This window comes from Mobula birostris, chromosome 20 (genome assembly GCF_030028105.1).
Source record: "Mobula birostris isolate sMobBir1 chromosome 20, sMobBir1.hap1, whole genome shotgun sequence".
Classification (NCBI taxonomy): domain Eukaryota; kingdom Metazoa; phylum Chordata; class Chondrichthyes; order Myliobatiformes; family Myliobatidae; genus Mobula; species Mobula birostris.
In genome coordinates this window covers 2,941,439-2,959,316 of record NC_092389.1, presented here as the reverse complement: position 1 = coordinate 2,959,316, position 17,878 = coordinate 2,941,439, and the positions used below count along the sequence as shown (strand labels likewise).

Genomic DNA, 17,878 nt, shown 5'->3' with positions numbered 1-17,878 from the left:
GTCCCCTCCTTTACTCCCTGTATACCCATGACTGTGTCACCATCCACAGCTCCAATCTGCTAATTAAATTTGCCGACGGCACTACATTGGTCTAATCTCAAACAATAATGAGGTGGCCTACAGGGAAGAAGTCAGCTCTTTGATACAGTGGTGTCAAGAAAACAACTACTTCCCTCAATGTTGCAAAAACAAAGGAGCTGGTTGTGGATTACAGGAGGAATGGAGACAGTCTAACCCCTATTGACATCAATGGATCTGGGGTTGAGAGGGTAAACAGCTTCAAGTTCCTCGGGATAAACGTCACCGAGGACCTCACGTGGTCTGTACGCACCAGCTGTGTAGTGAAATAGGCACAACAGTCCCTCCTTCACCTCAGACAGTTGAGGAAGTTTGGTATGGGCCCCCAAATCCTAAGAACTTTCTACAGGGGCACAATTGAGAGCATCCTGACTGGCTGCATCACTGCCTGGTATGGGAACTGTACTTCCCTCAATCACAGGACTCTGCAGAGAGTGGTGCAGACAGCCCAGTGCATCTGTAGATGTGAACTTCCCACTATTCAGGACATTTACAAAGACAGGTGTGGAAAAAGGGGTCCAAAGGATCATTGGGGACCTGAGACACCCCAACCACAATCTATTCCAGCTGCTACCATCCAGGAAACGGTACCGCAGCATTAAAGCCAGGAGCAACAGGCTCCGGGACAGCTTCTTCCACCAGGCCATCAGACTGATGAACTCACACTGATTTGAGTGTACTCTATATTACATTGACTGTTCTATTTATTATAAATTATTATAAATTACTATGATTGCACATTGCACATTTAGATGGAGACGTAACATAAAGATTTTTACTCCTCATGTATGTGAAGGATGTAAGAAATAAAATCAATTCAATTCAATTCAAACAGCACAAGGAAAATCCTTAACAGATTAAAGACAGAGATTAGCTTTATTTGTCACATGTACATTGAAATACCAAAACTTACTGTATATGCATCGTTTGAGTCAACAGAGAAAACAGTCTAAGGATGTGCTGGAGGCAGCCTGGAGGTGTCACCATGCTTCTGGCGTGAACATAGCGTGCCAATAATTTACTAACCGTAATCCATAAGTTTCTGCAATGTGGGAGGAAGCTGGAGCAGCAAGCGATGCTCTACTATATCTACTGTATCTGCCTGTACCACCACCCTGACAGTGTTTTATACACACCCACCACTCTCTGTGTAAAACAACTTATTTCTGACTTTCCCCCTATACTTTCCTCCAGCTGCCCCATTGTATTAGCCATGTCTGCCCTGGGAAAAAGTCTCTGGCTGAATTAGTTCATTCATTTGTAGAATGTGGATATTCCTGGAAAGAGTGGGTGTGATGACACTACAGTGGTGGAACACCAGCAATCCCACTGAACCATAGGAGCAAAATTAGGCTGTTCAGTCCATCGAGTCTGCCCCACCATTCTCTCATGGCTGATTTATTATCCCTCTTAACCCCATTCTCCTGCCTTAACCCTGTAACCTTTGACACCCTGATTAATTAAGAAGCCATCAACCTTTGCTTTAAATACAGCCAATGACTTGACAATGAATTCTACAGATTCACCAACCTCTGGCTAAAGAGATTCAATCCCATTGAACTAAAGTTAATTAATATATAATTAATTTTGGGAAGTTAGTACATGTGTAATGAATGGCAGAGCCCTGAGAAGTATTGTAGAACAGGTAGCCCTAAGGCTACAAGGATGTAGTTTCACCAGAAGTGGAAAACCAGGTAAGCAGAGTGGTGAAGAAGGTGTACAACATGCTTGCCTTCATTGTCAGATGTACTAGGTACTGGAGCTGGGACATCATGCTACAGTTATACTAATCGTTGGTTAGGCTTGGAGTATTGCGTGCAGTTACATTGCTATAGAAAAAAATGTGATTAGGTCAGAATAGATTCACAAAGATGTTAAACGCAAGTGATTCTGCAGATAAGAGGGGCTTAATTTTAAGGCGATTGAAGGAAAAGATAGAGGGATATCGGAAGTTTTTTACATGGAGAGTGGTGGGTGTGTGGAATGTGCTGCTGGGGTAGTGGTTGAGGTAGATACATCAGGGACATTTAAAAGGCTCTTAGATAGGCACATGCGTGATAGAAAATAGGAGGGTTATGTGGGAGGGAAGGGTTAGATTGATCTTAGGGTAGTTTAAATGGTCAGCTGAAAGGCCTGTGCTGTGCTGTAATGTTCTATGTTCTATGTTGGAAATCTTGAGCCACACACACAAAATGCCGGAGCAACTCTCAGCTGATGAAGTCCTGCTGAAGGGTCTCGGCCCAAAATATTGACTGTACTCTTTTCCATAGATGCTGCCTGGCCTGCTGAGTTCCTCCAGCATTTTGTGTGTGTTGCTTGTATTTCCAGCATCTGCAGATTTTCTCCCGTTGGAGAATCTGCTTCAATGGGATTGCTGGTGATATTATCACACCCACTCTTTCCTGGAATACCCACGTTCGTTCAATGAACACAAATTCACTGAATGAACACACTAATTCTCAGAAATGGCAAACCGGAACAACAAGTGCACAATTCTTAATTAACTTTATATACATCCCATAGAAGGTATAATTAGAGCATATCTTTAAGTTTCAATAAAATTTGAAAAGCAGGCACACAAGATGTATGACAATAGCACAAAGAGTAGCCTGCCTTGAACCTCAAAAGCCTGCTCCACTATTCAATAGCACAGAGAACATGGAACATAGATCATTTAACAGTACAGCACAGAAACAGGCCCTTCAATCCACACTGTCTACTCTGACCATGATGCCAATTTAAACTAATCCCATTCACCTGCCTTCCTGCCTTATAAATGTTATTGTCCATGTTTCCAGCAAATCCCCAGGCAGGGTGTTCTAGGCAACTACCAATCTCCATGTGAAAAACTTTGTTTTGCACATCTCCTCTAATATTTCCCATTCTCATGTTAAAACTTATGCCTTCTGGTGTCTAACAATTCCATTCTGCAAAATGGCCTGGTCTTTATAACTTTATTCATAACTTTATTAATTTCTATCCTCATTCTCTGATGTTTCAGAGAAAATAATCCAAGTTTGTCCAACCTCTTTTTGTAGCCAATTCTCTTTAATCCTGGCAGCCTGGTGATCCCCTTCCGCATCCTCTCCAAAGCTTCGACATCTTCCTGTAATGTGGCAACTCGAACTACACAAGAAATGTGGCCTAACCAAAGTTTTATACAGCTGCAGCATGACCTCCCAACTTTTAAACTCAGCCCTCCAGCTAATGAATGCTCTTGGGTCAAGGTGTAGAATTTTTCTTGTAGTCTAATTTTCCTATGTTCGCTTTTATTTTTATACAATCACCTATAGTGTATATCTAGATACATGTAATTGTTCAGTAAATCTCCCAGTAATTATACAAACATTTGTAGTACGGCTAATTCTATATATTTTTAGGAACTTCTCACTTTTCTACAGTGGGTGTCAGCATGTGGGTCTGGCTGTTTTATTGGTTAATTGTTATCACTGGAATCTTGTTCATCTCTAGCCTGAGTATGAGACCATCATGGCTTCTTTTTTTTTGTCTTCTTTTCCATGTTCATTCTTTGTTCTTGTAACATTTAAAAATGGCTGCACCCACCAAGGTTTATGCCTCATTCTTGACTTCTGAAAAATGGATCAAGATCACCAGATCCAACAATGCCTTTGTTACCGTTCCATTCAGTTGTGTTGAAACATTCAGGATGTTATGTACATACATGCTACCTCTCGTATACTGTACCCATGCACCCCCATATGTCAATGCTTTATTTACTGCATACTTTCTTCGTACAAGTGCCATATGATCGATGCCATGATTATATGAAGCAGTTCTAAATAACTTGTTATTCCTTCCTTGATTATGGATCCCAGCATCGTCTCACCAGCAGATATTGAGCTAACTAGCCTACAGCTTCCTGTTAAATGTCCCCCTGCCATGAATTTGATTTTTATCCCAAGCTCTATACTTTATTTATTTATTGAGATACAGCACGGAAAATGCCCTTCCACCCCTTCGAGCCACGCCGCTCTGCAACCCCCCTATTTAAACCGAGCCTAATCACAGGACAATTTACAATGACCAATTAGCCTACCAATCGGTACGTCTTTGGACTGTGGGAGGAAACCCGCACATCCCACAGGGAGGATGTACAGATTCCTCAGGTGACATTGGAACTCAACTCTGAACTCCAGTGCTCCAGAGCTGTAATAGTGTCGTGCTAACTGCTATGCTGCCGTGGTACCTGTTGTGTATTTAATATTTCAATTTAAAATTGAGTGAGCTTGTAGATATATTTTGTTGATTAAGAATTCTTGTTTGTTTAAGTAATCCATTACGGGTTATATGTATAAGTACGTGAATTGCATTTGTCATCACTCTGCCGTGTGATACATGGGCACTTCGCTAAAAGTAAGCATGAAGTTAGACCCGCATTTGAAGTTGAAGTTAGATCCTGTGTCTTCCTTTGAATTAGTTTGATGTTTTGAAGTTTATAAACGTAACAGCAGCCCGTGAACTACAATGAATTATGTATGCCAGCAGTTTTGTTTTTAATCCCTTTTAAATATAAAACTTCTAATAAGTAAAGAAAAACATTTTTGTCCTGATATAACAGAAGTAGATGAGAATACATCATGTATTTGCCTTAGGGGACAAGGGAGTTTTGCATTTGAACTCTGTGCAACTTATATTACAGCAATATTACTGATTTTAAGTAATATTAAGTTGGAAAAAGATCTGTATATTTTCTGATAATCACAGACAGATAGTCAGACTGGACATTATGGTACTGCAGGACATTTGATGCTCAAACATGGATTGATTTTATTTTTACCATTTTACTTGTTTGAAAGTAAAATATATTCAGACATTGCAAAATAAGGAAGATATCGACTCCTGGAAAATAATTATCCTTCAATCAACAAAATTAAAACAAGCAATATGGCCATCATGACATTGTTATTTTTGGAAATAACATTAGAAAATAAGCTTCATTGTTTTGTACATTTCAACACTGCATGAAATTTATGGTAATTCAGGGGATTTGTCATCACTGCTTAGAATCCAGGCACTTTCTGTGTTGGTACTGGGTTCCCAGTCCACAAAGCTGTAAACTCAAAGGAGATTTTAAGCCTTATCTGGTATAGATATCTGCAGGTTCCTCACTATAGGGAGGTTATATCGTATCCACCTTCTCGTCAAGGACTAGCTTATTTCCCTGTCTAGCCAGTGCAGCCAGGTTTAGCTGTCTGAGTGGTGGGCTCCCCCTCCCTGCCAAGGAGGGACTACTCTCAGCTAACAAAGTAGTTTCAACATCGTCCATTTATTTTATTTTTAAAGACACACGTCTAACTTTTGGACAAGTAGCTCTTAATTCATGTTTGACACTCGCAGAGGATTTCTAATTTATAAAAGATTTCAGAATTACAAAAGATTTTAAAACAACAAAGGATTTCCAAACACTGGTACAATTCTTATGAACTAGGAGAACATTCCAACAAGTTATAGATAAATAAATTGTCCGTCACAGAAAACAAAGGTTGAGGAATGAATTCTAGTTCTTTCTGTCATTCTGCTTGCCATTCCTAACAGTCCCCAATGCTTTCTAATTTTTGCACTATTTTATGCTTGTTGACATTATTTGCATGTAAAGTTTTCCAGATACCTTTGTTGAGACAAAGTAATTCACACAGACGGTCTAAAGCTTCTGGGGACAGAGATTCCAGACACCTAAAATTAATGCTGTGAGGGCTGTATCTTCTTACATAGAATTGAATTTCTTACATCCTCCACATACATGAGAAGCAAAAAAAATTGATTGATCATAGCTGTGATCATGTTTGATGTGCCAAGTGGCAAAATAAGCCTGGTCTGGAATCTTCCCTAAACTCTATCACAATGATACAAATAATTTAGGCACAGTTGCCTGGTTTGACGTAGGTCAATTAACATAACCCAATTGTCTTGCATTTGGCAAATGCAGACAAGAAGTCTTATGGGTCACTTCACTTTATAAACCACATCTCTTAGCAGCCAGCCCCACACTGTAGGCCAGCAGCCTGTGCTCTGTAACACTGTTTGCAAAGCTGTGACTTAATGTCAGACTGAATAATTGCTTGCAATTTTCATTAAGAACTGAAGACCGGTTCTTGTTTACAACAAGAAGCTGAGCAAGGAATATTGGTTAGAAGATTAACTTTGTCACAAACAACTCTGACCTTTTGGAAAGGTCATGCTGCTGTACTAGAAAGCTGAGGTTAGCAATAGGCATCTTGGGCCCTGCAAAGTGAATATCTAGCATATTTCTCTGTTATCACACATTCAATCGGGATTGTGGAAATGATGATGTTAAATGCTGAGCTATATTTGATGAACAGCATCCTGATGTAGGTGATTGTGTTGTCCACGTGGTCTAAAGCTGTGTGGAGAGCCATGGAGATTGTGTCTGCCGTAGACCTATTGTGACAATAGGCAAATTGCAGTGGGCCCAGGTCCTGGCTGAGGCATGAGTTCATTCTGGTCATGACCAACCTCTCAAAGCATTTCATCACTGTCGATGTGAGTGCTACCGGGTGATAGTCATTAAGGCAGCCCACATTATTCTTCTTAGGCACTGGGATAAACATGCTAAGGTTGGGGGTGGAAGCTTAAAGGTGATGTGAGGGCCAGTTTTTTTTTTTACACAGAGGTGCCTACAGAACCTGGGCCTCTGTACCTCCCTCTGCAACTGGATCTTCGACTTCCTAACCGGAAGACCACAGTCTGTGCAGATTGGTGATAACATCTCCTCCTTGCTGACGATCAACACTGGCACAGCTCACTGCTCTACTCCCTACGCTCTGTATACACATGACTGTGTGGCTAGGCATAGCTCAAATACCATCCATAAATTTACTGACGATACAACCATTGTTGGTAGAATCTCAGGTGGTGACGAGAGGGCGTACAGGAGTGAGATATGCCAACTAGTGGAATGGTGCCACAGCAACAACCTGGCACTCAACGTCAGTAAGACGAAAGAGCTGATTGTGGACTTCAGGAAGGGTAAGATGAAGGAACACATACCAATCCTCATATAGGGATCAGAAGTGGAGAGAGTGAGCAGTTTCAAATTCCTGGTGGTCAAGATCTCTGAGGATCTAACCTGGTCCCAGCATATCATTGTAGTTATAAATTGAATTGACTTTATTTCTTACATCCTTCACATACATGAGGAGTAAGAATCTTTATGTTACATCTCCATCTAAATGTGCAATGTGCAATCATAGTAATTTATAATAAACGGAACAGTCAATGTAACATAGAAATACACTCAAATCAGCGTGAGTTAATCAGTCTGATGGCCTGGTGGAAGAAGCTGTCCCGGAGCCTGTTGGTCCTGGCTTTTATGCTGTGGTACTGTTTCCCAGATGATAGCAGCTGGAATAGATTGTGGTTGGGGTGACTTGGTGCCCAGTGTCCTACAGACCTTTTTTACACACCTGTCCTTGTAAATGTCCTGAATCATGGGAATTTCACAACTACAGATGCGCTGGGCTGTCCACACCACTCTCTACAGAGTCCTGTGATTGATGGAAGTACAGTTCCCATACCAGGCAGTGATGCAGCCAGTCAGGATGCTCTTAATTGTGCCCCTGTAGAAAGTTCTTAGGATTTGGGGGACCATATCAAACTTCCTCAACCGTCTGAGGTGAAAGAGGCGCTGTTGTGTCTTTTTCACCACACAGCTGGTGTGTACAGACCACGTGAGGTCCTCGGTGATGTGGATGCCGAGGAACTTGAAGCTGTTTACCCTCTCAAACCCAGATCCATCGATGTCAATGGGGTTAGCCTGTCTCCATTCCTCCTGTAATCCACAACCAGCTCCTTTGTTTTTGCGACATTGAGGGAGAGGTTGTTTTCTTGACACCACTGTGTCAGAGAGATGACTTCTTCCCCATAGGCAACCTCATTATTGTTTGAGATAAGGCTAATCAATGTAGTGTTGTTGGCAAACTTAATCAGCAGATTGGAGCTGTGGATGATGACACAGTCATGGGTATACAGGGAGTAAAGGAGGGGACTCAGTTCACAGCCCTGAGGGGCTCCTGTATTGAGAGTCAGAGGGGTGGAGGTGAGGGAGCCCACCTCTTACAACCTGCCGGCAATCTGACAGGAAATCCAGGATCCAGCTGCACAAGGCAGGGTCAAGGCTGAAGCCTCTGAGTTTCTTGTCGAGCCTGGATGGAACTATGGTGTTTATGGTGATATCACATGTCACGTGTAAGAGCGTGATTGGACAGAGTTCGGAGCATGCGCAGAAATAAGAGATTGATCTAGAAACTTGTATGATAAAAACGTGGTTGCTGTTTGCTGTTGTAAATAAAAGTTCTAGTTTTAATTCTTCCAGAATATGGTTTGTTCTTAGTAACCTACGGTAAGTATAAGGAACACAACATGGTGTCAGAAGTCAGTCTGGAAGAATAATACGTTTCGCTAACATGAAGAAGTGAAGATAATCGAAAAAAAGAGTGCAAACTTTTTTGTTTTTTGCTAACAGCTTTAAAAGTGGAAATTTTGCAACCCCCATTGATGCTTCAGCTGACTGGAAACGAAGCTGAAAACTGGAAAAGATTTAAACAGTGTTTTGAAATTTATTTATTGGCGATCGGAGCAGATGAAAAACCAGAAAAAAATAAAGCTGCAATTCTACTCCACATAATAGGTGACAATGCAATTGAGGTATATAACCATTTTACTTTTGAAAATGAAGATAATTGAAATTTCAAAGCGATAATGGACAAATTTGACGCACTTTGTATACCGATGCGCAATGTGACATATGAACGGTATAAATTTTTCAAATATCAGCAGAGACCTGGTCAAACGATTGATCAATTTGTTACAGAGTTGAGACACCACGGTAAAACTTCTGAGTTTGCAGAACTCACAGACTCTCTCATTAAAGACAGAATTGTTTGTGGCATTTTGGATAATGGTCTGATAGAAAGACTGTTAAGAGAACAAGACATCAACCTGGAAAAAGCTTTGAGGCTGTGCAAAGCTTCGGAAACTGTGATGTCGCAGGCAAAAGAGCTTTTTATTGAGAGCTGTGTAGACGCTGTAAAGCGCGAACATGTTAGAAAAAATAATGAAGCGACAACGAAACCGACAGAGAGCAAGACGTCATCTGAAAGAAAAAAAAGTGATTGCTGTGGGCGGCAGCACCAACCAAAAAAGTGCCCAGCGTGTCGGAAAATGTGCAACGTCTGCGGTAAGAGTAATCATTTTTCACGCTGTTGCAGAAGTAGAAAGGAAATGAAACACGTAAATGCAGTGCTTGAAAATGAACGTGAGGAGTTTTATATAGATGAGCTTTGTGAAAATAAACAAAGTAAGAATGATTGGACTATTCCATTGCAAGTGAATCAAAACGATATTCTGTTTAAACTGGATACTGGAGCACAAGTAAATGTTCTTGCAGAATCTGAGTTTAATGCATTAAAGCCAAGACCAAAGTTACATAAGACAAATATAAAAATGACTGGGTATTCAGGTGCAGACATTCCAGTTAAAGGAACATGTGTGGCAAAAGTATCACATAAAAGTATTGTGCACACGCTTTCGTTTGTGGTCATGCCAAAGAATGTACGGTCAATACTGGGTTTATCTGCCTGTGAGAGACTGAATTTGGTGAAAAGAGTATTAGTCCTGGATAGTGATCCAATTGAAAAAGTGAAAGCACAAGTGAAGGAATTGAGAAGTTTTATTGAAATGATGAAGTCTCAGCATAAAAAAGAGATTACACAGTTAATGAATGAATTAGATGAAGAAAAGAAGATTCGTATTTCATTACAAATGGAAGTGGAAGGCATTAAAAAAGCTACAGTACTTGCAGAAGTACAACGCAGATCATACATGGTCCAAACAGAAGAAGGAGCAGTGTTAAGAAGAAATCGCAAAGACCTTATGAAAGAGCAAACTTCAGAGTTTCAGTTAATTGATGCAGACCAGACGAAACATGAAAATAACAACGAAACACAAGAACTGTGTGAACCACTTAGAAGGTCTACTCGTGTTCATAAATCTCCAGAGAGACCGATAGAGACATGTTAACTTATGCATTTGTTGTGATTAATGTTGCTAATTATTTTTCTTTTTAAGGAAAGGACGATGTGGTGATACCACGTGTCACATGTAAGAACATGATTGGACAGAGTTTGGAGCATGTGCAGAAATGAGAGATTGATCTAGAAACTTGTATGATAAAAACGTGGTTGCTGTTTGCTGTTGTAAATAAAAGTTCTAGTTTTAATTCTTCCAGAAAATGGTTTGTTCTTAGTAACCCACGGTATGTATAAAGAACACAACAGTGTTGAATGCTCAACTGTAGTCCAAGATCAGCATTCTCACATAAACATCCTCCTTCTCCGGATGTGTAAGGATGGTGTGTACAGCAGTCGATCGGTTGTGTCGGTAGGTGAATTGTAAGGGGGTCCAGTTTGGGTGGTAGCAAGCTGCAGGTGTAATCCTTGACCAGCCTCTCAAAGCATTTGCTTATTATTGAGGTGAGTGTGACAGGGCGTCAGTTTTGTTCAGGCATGTTACCTTGGTCTTTTTTTGGTACAGGGACAATGGTGGATAATTTGAACCAGGAGGGCACTCTACACTGGGAGAGGGAGAGATTAAAAAGAAGGCAAGACAGCGGCTATACTTCATTAGGAGTTTGAGGAGATTTAGCATGCCAACCAGTACACTCAAAAACGTTTATAGTTGTACTGTGGAGAGCATTCTGACAGGCTGCAATACTGTCTGGTATAGAGGGGCTACTGCACAGGACCGAAAGAAGCTGCAGAGGGTTGTAAATCTATTCAGCTCCATCTTGGGTACTAGCCTACAAAGTACCCAGGACATCTTTAGGGAGCCTTGGACACTACCTCACTTTTTTTAATATACAGTGTTTCTGTTTTTTGCACGATTTTTAATCTATTCAATATACATATACTGTATAAAGTATAGGGAATAAGATTTATTTATTTATTTATTTATTATTATTTTTTTCTTCTATATTATGTATTACATTGAACTGCTGCTGCTAAGTGAACAAATTTCACGTCACATGCTGGTGATAATAAATCTGATTCTGATTCTGAATATGAATGAGCAGCAACCTTATAGAAGTTTTCAAAATTATGAGATGTATAGATAAGATGGATGGTAACAGTTGCTTCTCCAGAATAGGGGAGTCCAAAACTAGGGGATATAGATTTAAGGTGAGACGGAGAAGATTTAAAAGGGACCCGAGGGACAACTTTTTAATGTAGATGGTGGTAAGTATATGGAATGAGCTGCCAGAGGCAGGTATTATTTAAGAAACACTTGAATAGTTACATGAAGGGAAGGGTTGAGAAGGACATAAACTGAACACAGCTTATGGTCAGCACGGAAGGACTTTGACTCTATAGCAGGGACTATAGAGTCCACAGACCTCTTGGTTAATGGTACGGGTCCATGGTATAAAAAAGGTTTGGGAACCCCTACTCTATAGAGACCAGATTGTATACTTCCTTGTGTGCAAAGACAATGAAATATGACTCTATAGAAAGCAGGTTGCATAGATGCTGTGAACTTTAACAATGAGAGCAAATGGTTAGTCCAGCTTCATTTCCTCCTTACTGAGATCACGCTATGGCTAAAGGTTTGAAGTCCACATTTACCACCCACCACTATTTCAAGAATTACACATTCTGGCTCGGGCTTTTACCTTGGTCAGTTGCCATCCCAGTTGTTGGTGTAGTCACAATGCTGCACTCTTTCACAGGAAGTCCCAGCTCCAGAGAGATGCAAAATCTTAAAAGAAAGATCAATTTTGTTACTTTGTTGGCTCTCTCATGCCTACGATCAGGCAAGCTTTCAGTATTGTTTGGGAGAGTAGGGTGAAAGATTCCAAGGTGGTTTAGAAAAAGCTTGAAAAGTGAAAAGCTTGCCTTACTTACTGTTCATACAGATCAAATCATTGCACAGTGCATCAAGGTAGAACAAAGGAAAAACAATAACAGTTACAGAGAAAGTCCAATACAGGGAGACAATAAGGTGTAAGATCATAAAGAAATAGGTTATGGGGGGAAGAGTCCAACTTATTGTACTACGGATCATTCAATAGTCTTATAGCAGTGGGGTTGAAGCCATCCTCAAGTCTGGTGGGACATAAAGTTCTCAGTAGTGCTCCCCAAAAGTTGGTATTGAAACCATCACTTACTTCAATATAGAAATTGAGTCCTGATTTTGATCATGATAATATCAACTTAGTCACAATGTTCAGAACTAGAATGAACCTCAATGAAAGATAATGATGAGACTCCAAGAGAAGATAACCTTTAAGGTAGGCAGTACAATTAATGCAGAGAAATACAAAGTGTAAAAATAATAGTTCAATTCAAAGCCATTTCTGGGGAAGGACCTAATGGTTTAAGTTCACAAATCTTCGAAGGTGACAGAACTCTTGAGAAAGACCTTGGAGAAAAGACACATTCTTGACTACGTGTATAATCAGGGATAATATGACATCTGTGTACCTTCCCTCTGGCAAACTAACCTTTCCCTCCTTTTGACCCAGCCGGAGTTTATCAATTCTACAGATCCTAAACTTCCTGTGGAATTCTAGGATTTCAGCTGATGATGCCTGCTTTTTCACTTGCCATCTCCCATGAAGACTGAAGTTCTTGGGTATTGGAAATGGGAAGAGTTAACATCATTGTGAGAGGAGGACATGTAAACGGGTGTGTGTAACATTCATATTAGTCTGGAGAAAGTGCGGTATGGGAAGTACGTGAGGCTTGAGGAAGGGATAAATACACGTAATGTACAGTTCTCCACCGATGTGCTGGTGGAAACCGATAAAATAGTGGCATTTAAGAGGCTTTTAGATATGCATATGAACGTGAAAGGAGATGGACTAAGTACAGGCAGAAGGAATTAATTTAACTTGACACAGACATTGTGGGTCAAAGGACATGTCCTTTTACTGTTCTATGTTCTATGAGCCAGTGATGGTGAGATACGCAATCACTATTTCCTCTCTTAAGAATGTGGGAGCAAAGGCTGCCCCTGCCAGTATATTGTGGTTTGAGGTAGTGGGCTGCGGATCAGTCCAGAAGGCAGTTGTGTGTCTGCGAACGGGGCTTAATGACTCAATAACAACGCATTGTCCTTGAACTTCAGTGTGAGGTCATTAAATTTCCTGTAACACAACTGCAAGGAGGGGATCATTCCAGGAAGCTGTGACAACCGGCTCCCACTGGTGCTTTATTTCTGACTTGAAGAACTTTCTGAGTCAAGGAGTTTGGGTGACCTGTTCTGCAGGTCACAGTGTTCACACGGATTTTGAGGTCAGCATCTGACCAGTCATATTCTTGCTGCTCTGTCTGTCTCCCCACAACTGCAGAGTTCCCCTGAAGCTGTGTGATGGTTTCTTGCATCGGTTGCAATCAGCGATGGCTTCTGCTGGAGGAGCAGTCGCCATGATTCCAGGCCTATCACTGCATAAGGCTTAACTGTTTCTCACTGGCTATGGTGAAAGCTCTGACATGAAAAAAGGCAGATCAGAATATAACTAAAAATGCTGACACTCGTTCTTTTTGTGGGAAAAATAATCTGAAAGCTTTGGTAGCAGAAGAGATGATGTACTTTGATGTGCCAAGCTAAATAGTAAATTACAGTAAACAGGACTAACCTGACAAACCACCTGACCTCTGTCATTCCTTGGGCCAACCTTTGAAATTAGAGATATGATTATATAAGCAATTTTATTCTGTTCTCACTAGTGAATTTGTCTACACCTTTCCTTTCCAACAAGAAACCAAGTGTTGGAAAGGAAAGGTGTAGACAAATTCACTGGTGAGAACAGAATAAAATTGCTTATATAATCATATCTCCTTCTCACCGAGCATGAAGGAAAGGTTCTGAAATTAAGTTAAAGCAATTAAGTTAATTTGAGATTTAGAACATTAGGATCAGCAAGGTTGAGTGGATTGTTATAAAAAAATTGATTGATTCACTAATCCCCTTCCAGTCAAGAAACCGGTGTTCTGAACATGTGTGGCACCACAGTAGTGCAGTACTTAATACAACACTATTACAGCGCCAGTGATCATGATTGGTGTTCAATTCACTATATAACACTGGGGTACAGTAATGGTGGGGACACTAGTCACTGTATAACAGTAGTATACATTACCTGACGCCCACCAGTACTGTGCCCCAGTGTTAAGCAGACAAATCAGTCTCACTAGTACTGTACCCCAGTGTTATACAGTGAGAGATCAGTCCTCACCAGTACCGTGCCCCAGACTCCACACTATCTGAAATGAGTTTGTACATTTCCCCCAACGTGTGCGTTTTTTCCAGGTGCTCCAGTTTCCTCCCAATTCCAAAGACGTACTGTTAGGGTTGGTGAGGTGTGGGTATGTATGTTGACTCCAGAAGTGTGGCGACATTTGCCTCTCATCATTTTATACACCTCTATCAGGTCACCTCTCATCCTCCGTCGCTCCAACGAGAAAAGGCTGAGTTCACTCAACCTGTTTTCATAGGGCACGCTCCCCAATCTAGGCAACATCTTTGTAAATGTCCTCTGCACCCTTTCTATGGCTTCCACAGCCTTCCTGTAGTGAGGTGACCAGAACTGAGCACAGTACTCCAAGTGGGGTCTGACCAGGGTCCTATATAGACGCAACATTTGATGAAGAACAATGTACCTGAAGCATGATATTGGTGAAATTGTTAAAGAGAATATGAAAGGTAATTTGAGGCCAGATATAGGATTCTATAATAGAGAGAAGGATTTGAACAGATGGAATCCAAGTGACTTCTTATCAAGAAGTACAAAGCAATGTAAATGGAAGTGTTTTTCATTAGTTTGCTTACTGTTCATAACCTCGATTTTCAATTCCAGCTATCAAATGGGTTGCAAAATATATTAGCATTAACCATTAATATGAACTACAAGCTATTTAAAGGGATGTTTTAGTTTCCCAGGATTTTTCTGGTGCAAAAGTTATCAAAGTTTTTATTGTGATCTGACTCCACAGGATGTCAGAAAAGGAAAAGCCCATATCCGCTGGATACTTGGATTGAAGCACCAACTTCTTTTGGTACCACCTGATTGACTGAGCATTTCAGCATTCTGTTTTTACTTCAGATTGGCAGCAGCTGCAGGACATTACTTTGCAATGAACATGATCACTTTATTATTGATATACTCTCTTCTCATTCCTACCATCAGAGAGAAAGTACAGGAGCCTGAAGACACACACTCAACACTTTAGGTACAGCTTCTTCCTCTCAGCCATCAGATTTCTGAACCGTCCATGAATCAACCCATGAAAACTAACTTGCGCGTCGTTCTCTTTTTGCAATACTTCTTTATTTATATATTTCATATTCTAACCCGGAGTAACTTTTTTGTGTATTGCGCTGTACTATTGTCACAAAACAATACATTTCATGACATAAGTCAGTGACAATAAATGTGATTCCGATTCTGGTTCTGACTGACAAATCCAAGCTGTCTTCTTACACGTATCCTTACTAGCCTACAAAGCCCTGTGAACATTAGATTCTAGTAGAGCTGCATAAGAGTAATAAACAATAAACTGTTTGGTCTCCCACTCAGTTGCACTTTCTGTTAGTGTCAATTATCCTTTGGTAGAGTGTTAAGGGAATATTGACAGCTGATATTCAATTGCAACTCACCAGGATGGTGTGTTGCCTTCTGAATGTCAGGGCCAAGGACATCTCTGAGTGGCTGCAGAAAATTCTCAAGATGAGAAACAGTCAGAGGTCATTGTACACATTGGCACAAACAACATTGGAGAACAAGGCATGAGGTAAGAAAATAAAATGCAGGACCTCGAGGATAGTGATTTCTGGATTATCCCTGGTGTCATGTGCTAGAGAGTGCAGGAGCAGAATGATAGGCTAGATCAATGCAAAGCTAAAGAGCTGGTTCAGGGGGCACAGATTCAGGTTTTTGGATCATTGGGATCTCTTCTAGGTTAGAGATTACCTGTCAAAGAGGGGCAGATGGCACTTGAATCAGAGGGAGACAAATATCCCTGTGGGGATATTTGCCTTTGTCACTAGGGAGGATTTAAACCAGATTGGCAGGGTGGTGGAACTCGAGAGAGTGAAGTCAGTGAGAAGACAGAAGACAGGAATATGTGTTTTACCCACTGGCAAAGTTCCAGAAAACTAGAGGGTGGCTAATATTGTTCTATTGTTGTAGAAGGACAGGCCAAGGAACTGTAGACGGTGGACCCGACTCCAGTTGCAGGGAGGTTACTGGAAGGAATTCTGAGGGACGTGATCTACCATCACTTGGATGGTCAAGGCCTGATAAGGAATAGTCAGCGTGGCTTTGTGCATGGCCATGCATTATTAATTTAATGTATATATATCTTACTGTAATTTATAGTATTGTAATGTATTGCACTGTACTGCTGCCACCAAACAACACAACACATTTCAGGACATACAGTACGCCTGATTCTGATTCCTCTGACAAGCTCCTGCATGGCAGGCTGATCTGGAAGGTTAAGATACATGGGATTCAGGGGGGAGCTTGTCACAACCACGGATTCGGCAGCAGATGCAGCAATTGCGCTCGTGCATATGCATGTGGCAGCTAATTATTATTTCATTGTGATATTATTTAACTCCATTCGTTCCGTCATGGTGTTGTCGAGGCTTGAGCCAGGACATACGAGGGGTGATTGATAAGTTCGTGGCCTAAGGCAGAAGGAGATGAGTTATTAACTGCAAACTTTCTGCATTATCACTCAAAGAGTTAGATAGATAGATAGATATACTTTATTAATCCCGAGGGAAATTTGATTTCGTTACAGCCGCACCAACCAAGAATAGAGCGTAAATATAGCAATACAAAAACCCCCAACAATCAAACAACAGAATGTAAACTATGCCCAGATGGAAAATAAGTCCAGGACCAGCCTATTGGCTCAGGGTGTCTGACCCTCCACGGGAGGAGCTGCACGTTCCATGGCCACAGGCAGGAACGATCTCCGGTGCCGCCAAGTGTTGTATCACGGTGGAATGTGGCCGAAGTCCAACAGTAAAAAGTTCAGTATCCAGTCTGCAAACACGTTCCTCGATCGTAATATACCCCGGATTGCACCATCCGCTGTTAGCCAGAACAGTAAGCACCCCACTCCTTCACGCTTACCGCTCTCGGTGCACTTTCGGTCAGCCGGAACGGTATTACCCACCGAACTCCTCTTCTCCAAAAGCCTCTGTTGTCTTGACCCGGTCCTCTTTCCTTGGCTTTGTGATCCCCATCTGCATCCTCTGTGTGTTTTCCTCCGGATTTCAGCAGGGGTGTCCGCCGCTCTGCTCGCTAAGCCGGCTGGTATTTGCTGGTCCCTGGAATACACAATGCGGCCTTGCTTCTGTCCCGCGTGTCGGGATGTAACCATTTCCAGTGCTAAAGAAAACCCAAATAAAACACTCTCTACCAGCATGTTAGAGAGGGTGCAGCTTCGACATGTTACCGTGAGAAAAAAAATACAAAAAATAACATAAATTGAAAAGTAAGAAGAAGCAAGTAAGAATAGATCGGAACGGCTGTACCAGACTGCATGCACGACCGGCGCACATGAACTGCACGTGCATGTAACGAGAGCATCTTGGACCTCCAGGTGGTCCACAGCAGAGGTGATTGATAAGTTCATGGCCTAAGGTAGAAGGAGATGAGTTATACAGCTCTTGTTACATGCACATGCAGTTCAACTCTTTGAGTGATTATGCAGAATGTTTGAAGTTAATAACTCATCTCCTTCTA

The 17,878-nt window shown here is 41.3% G+C and overlaps 1 protein-coding gene across 4 annotated transcripts in view; it reads left to right on the top strand.

Moving 5' to 3' along the window:
* Positions 1 to 17,878, top strand: part of LOC140212737 (SID1 transmembrane family member 2-like) — a 67,045-nt gene that overhangs the window by 23,774 nt on the left and 25,393 nt on the right. Inside the window, exon 9 of one of the 4 annotated variants that reach the window (XM_072283875.1) lies at positions 15,305 to 15,641. The exons of 2 other annotated variants lie outside the window; for them this stretch is intronic. In XM_072283875.1, the coding sequence (XP_072139976.1) occupies positions 15,305 to 15,325 (21 nt within the window). In that variant the 3' untranslated portion in view covers positions 15,326 to 15,641. Of the gene's footprint in view, positions 1 to 8,581; positions 10,260 to 15,304; positions 15,642 to 17,878 lie in introns of those variants that run through there. One more of the 4 variants, XM_072283876.1, reaches the window with a different exon arrangement.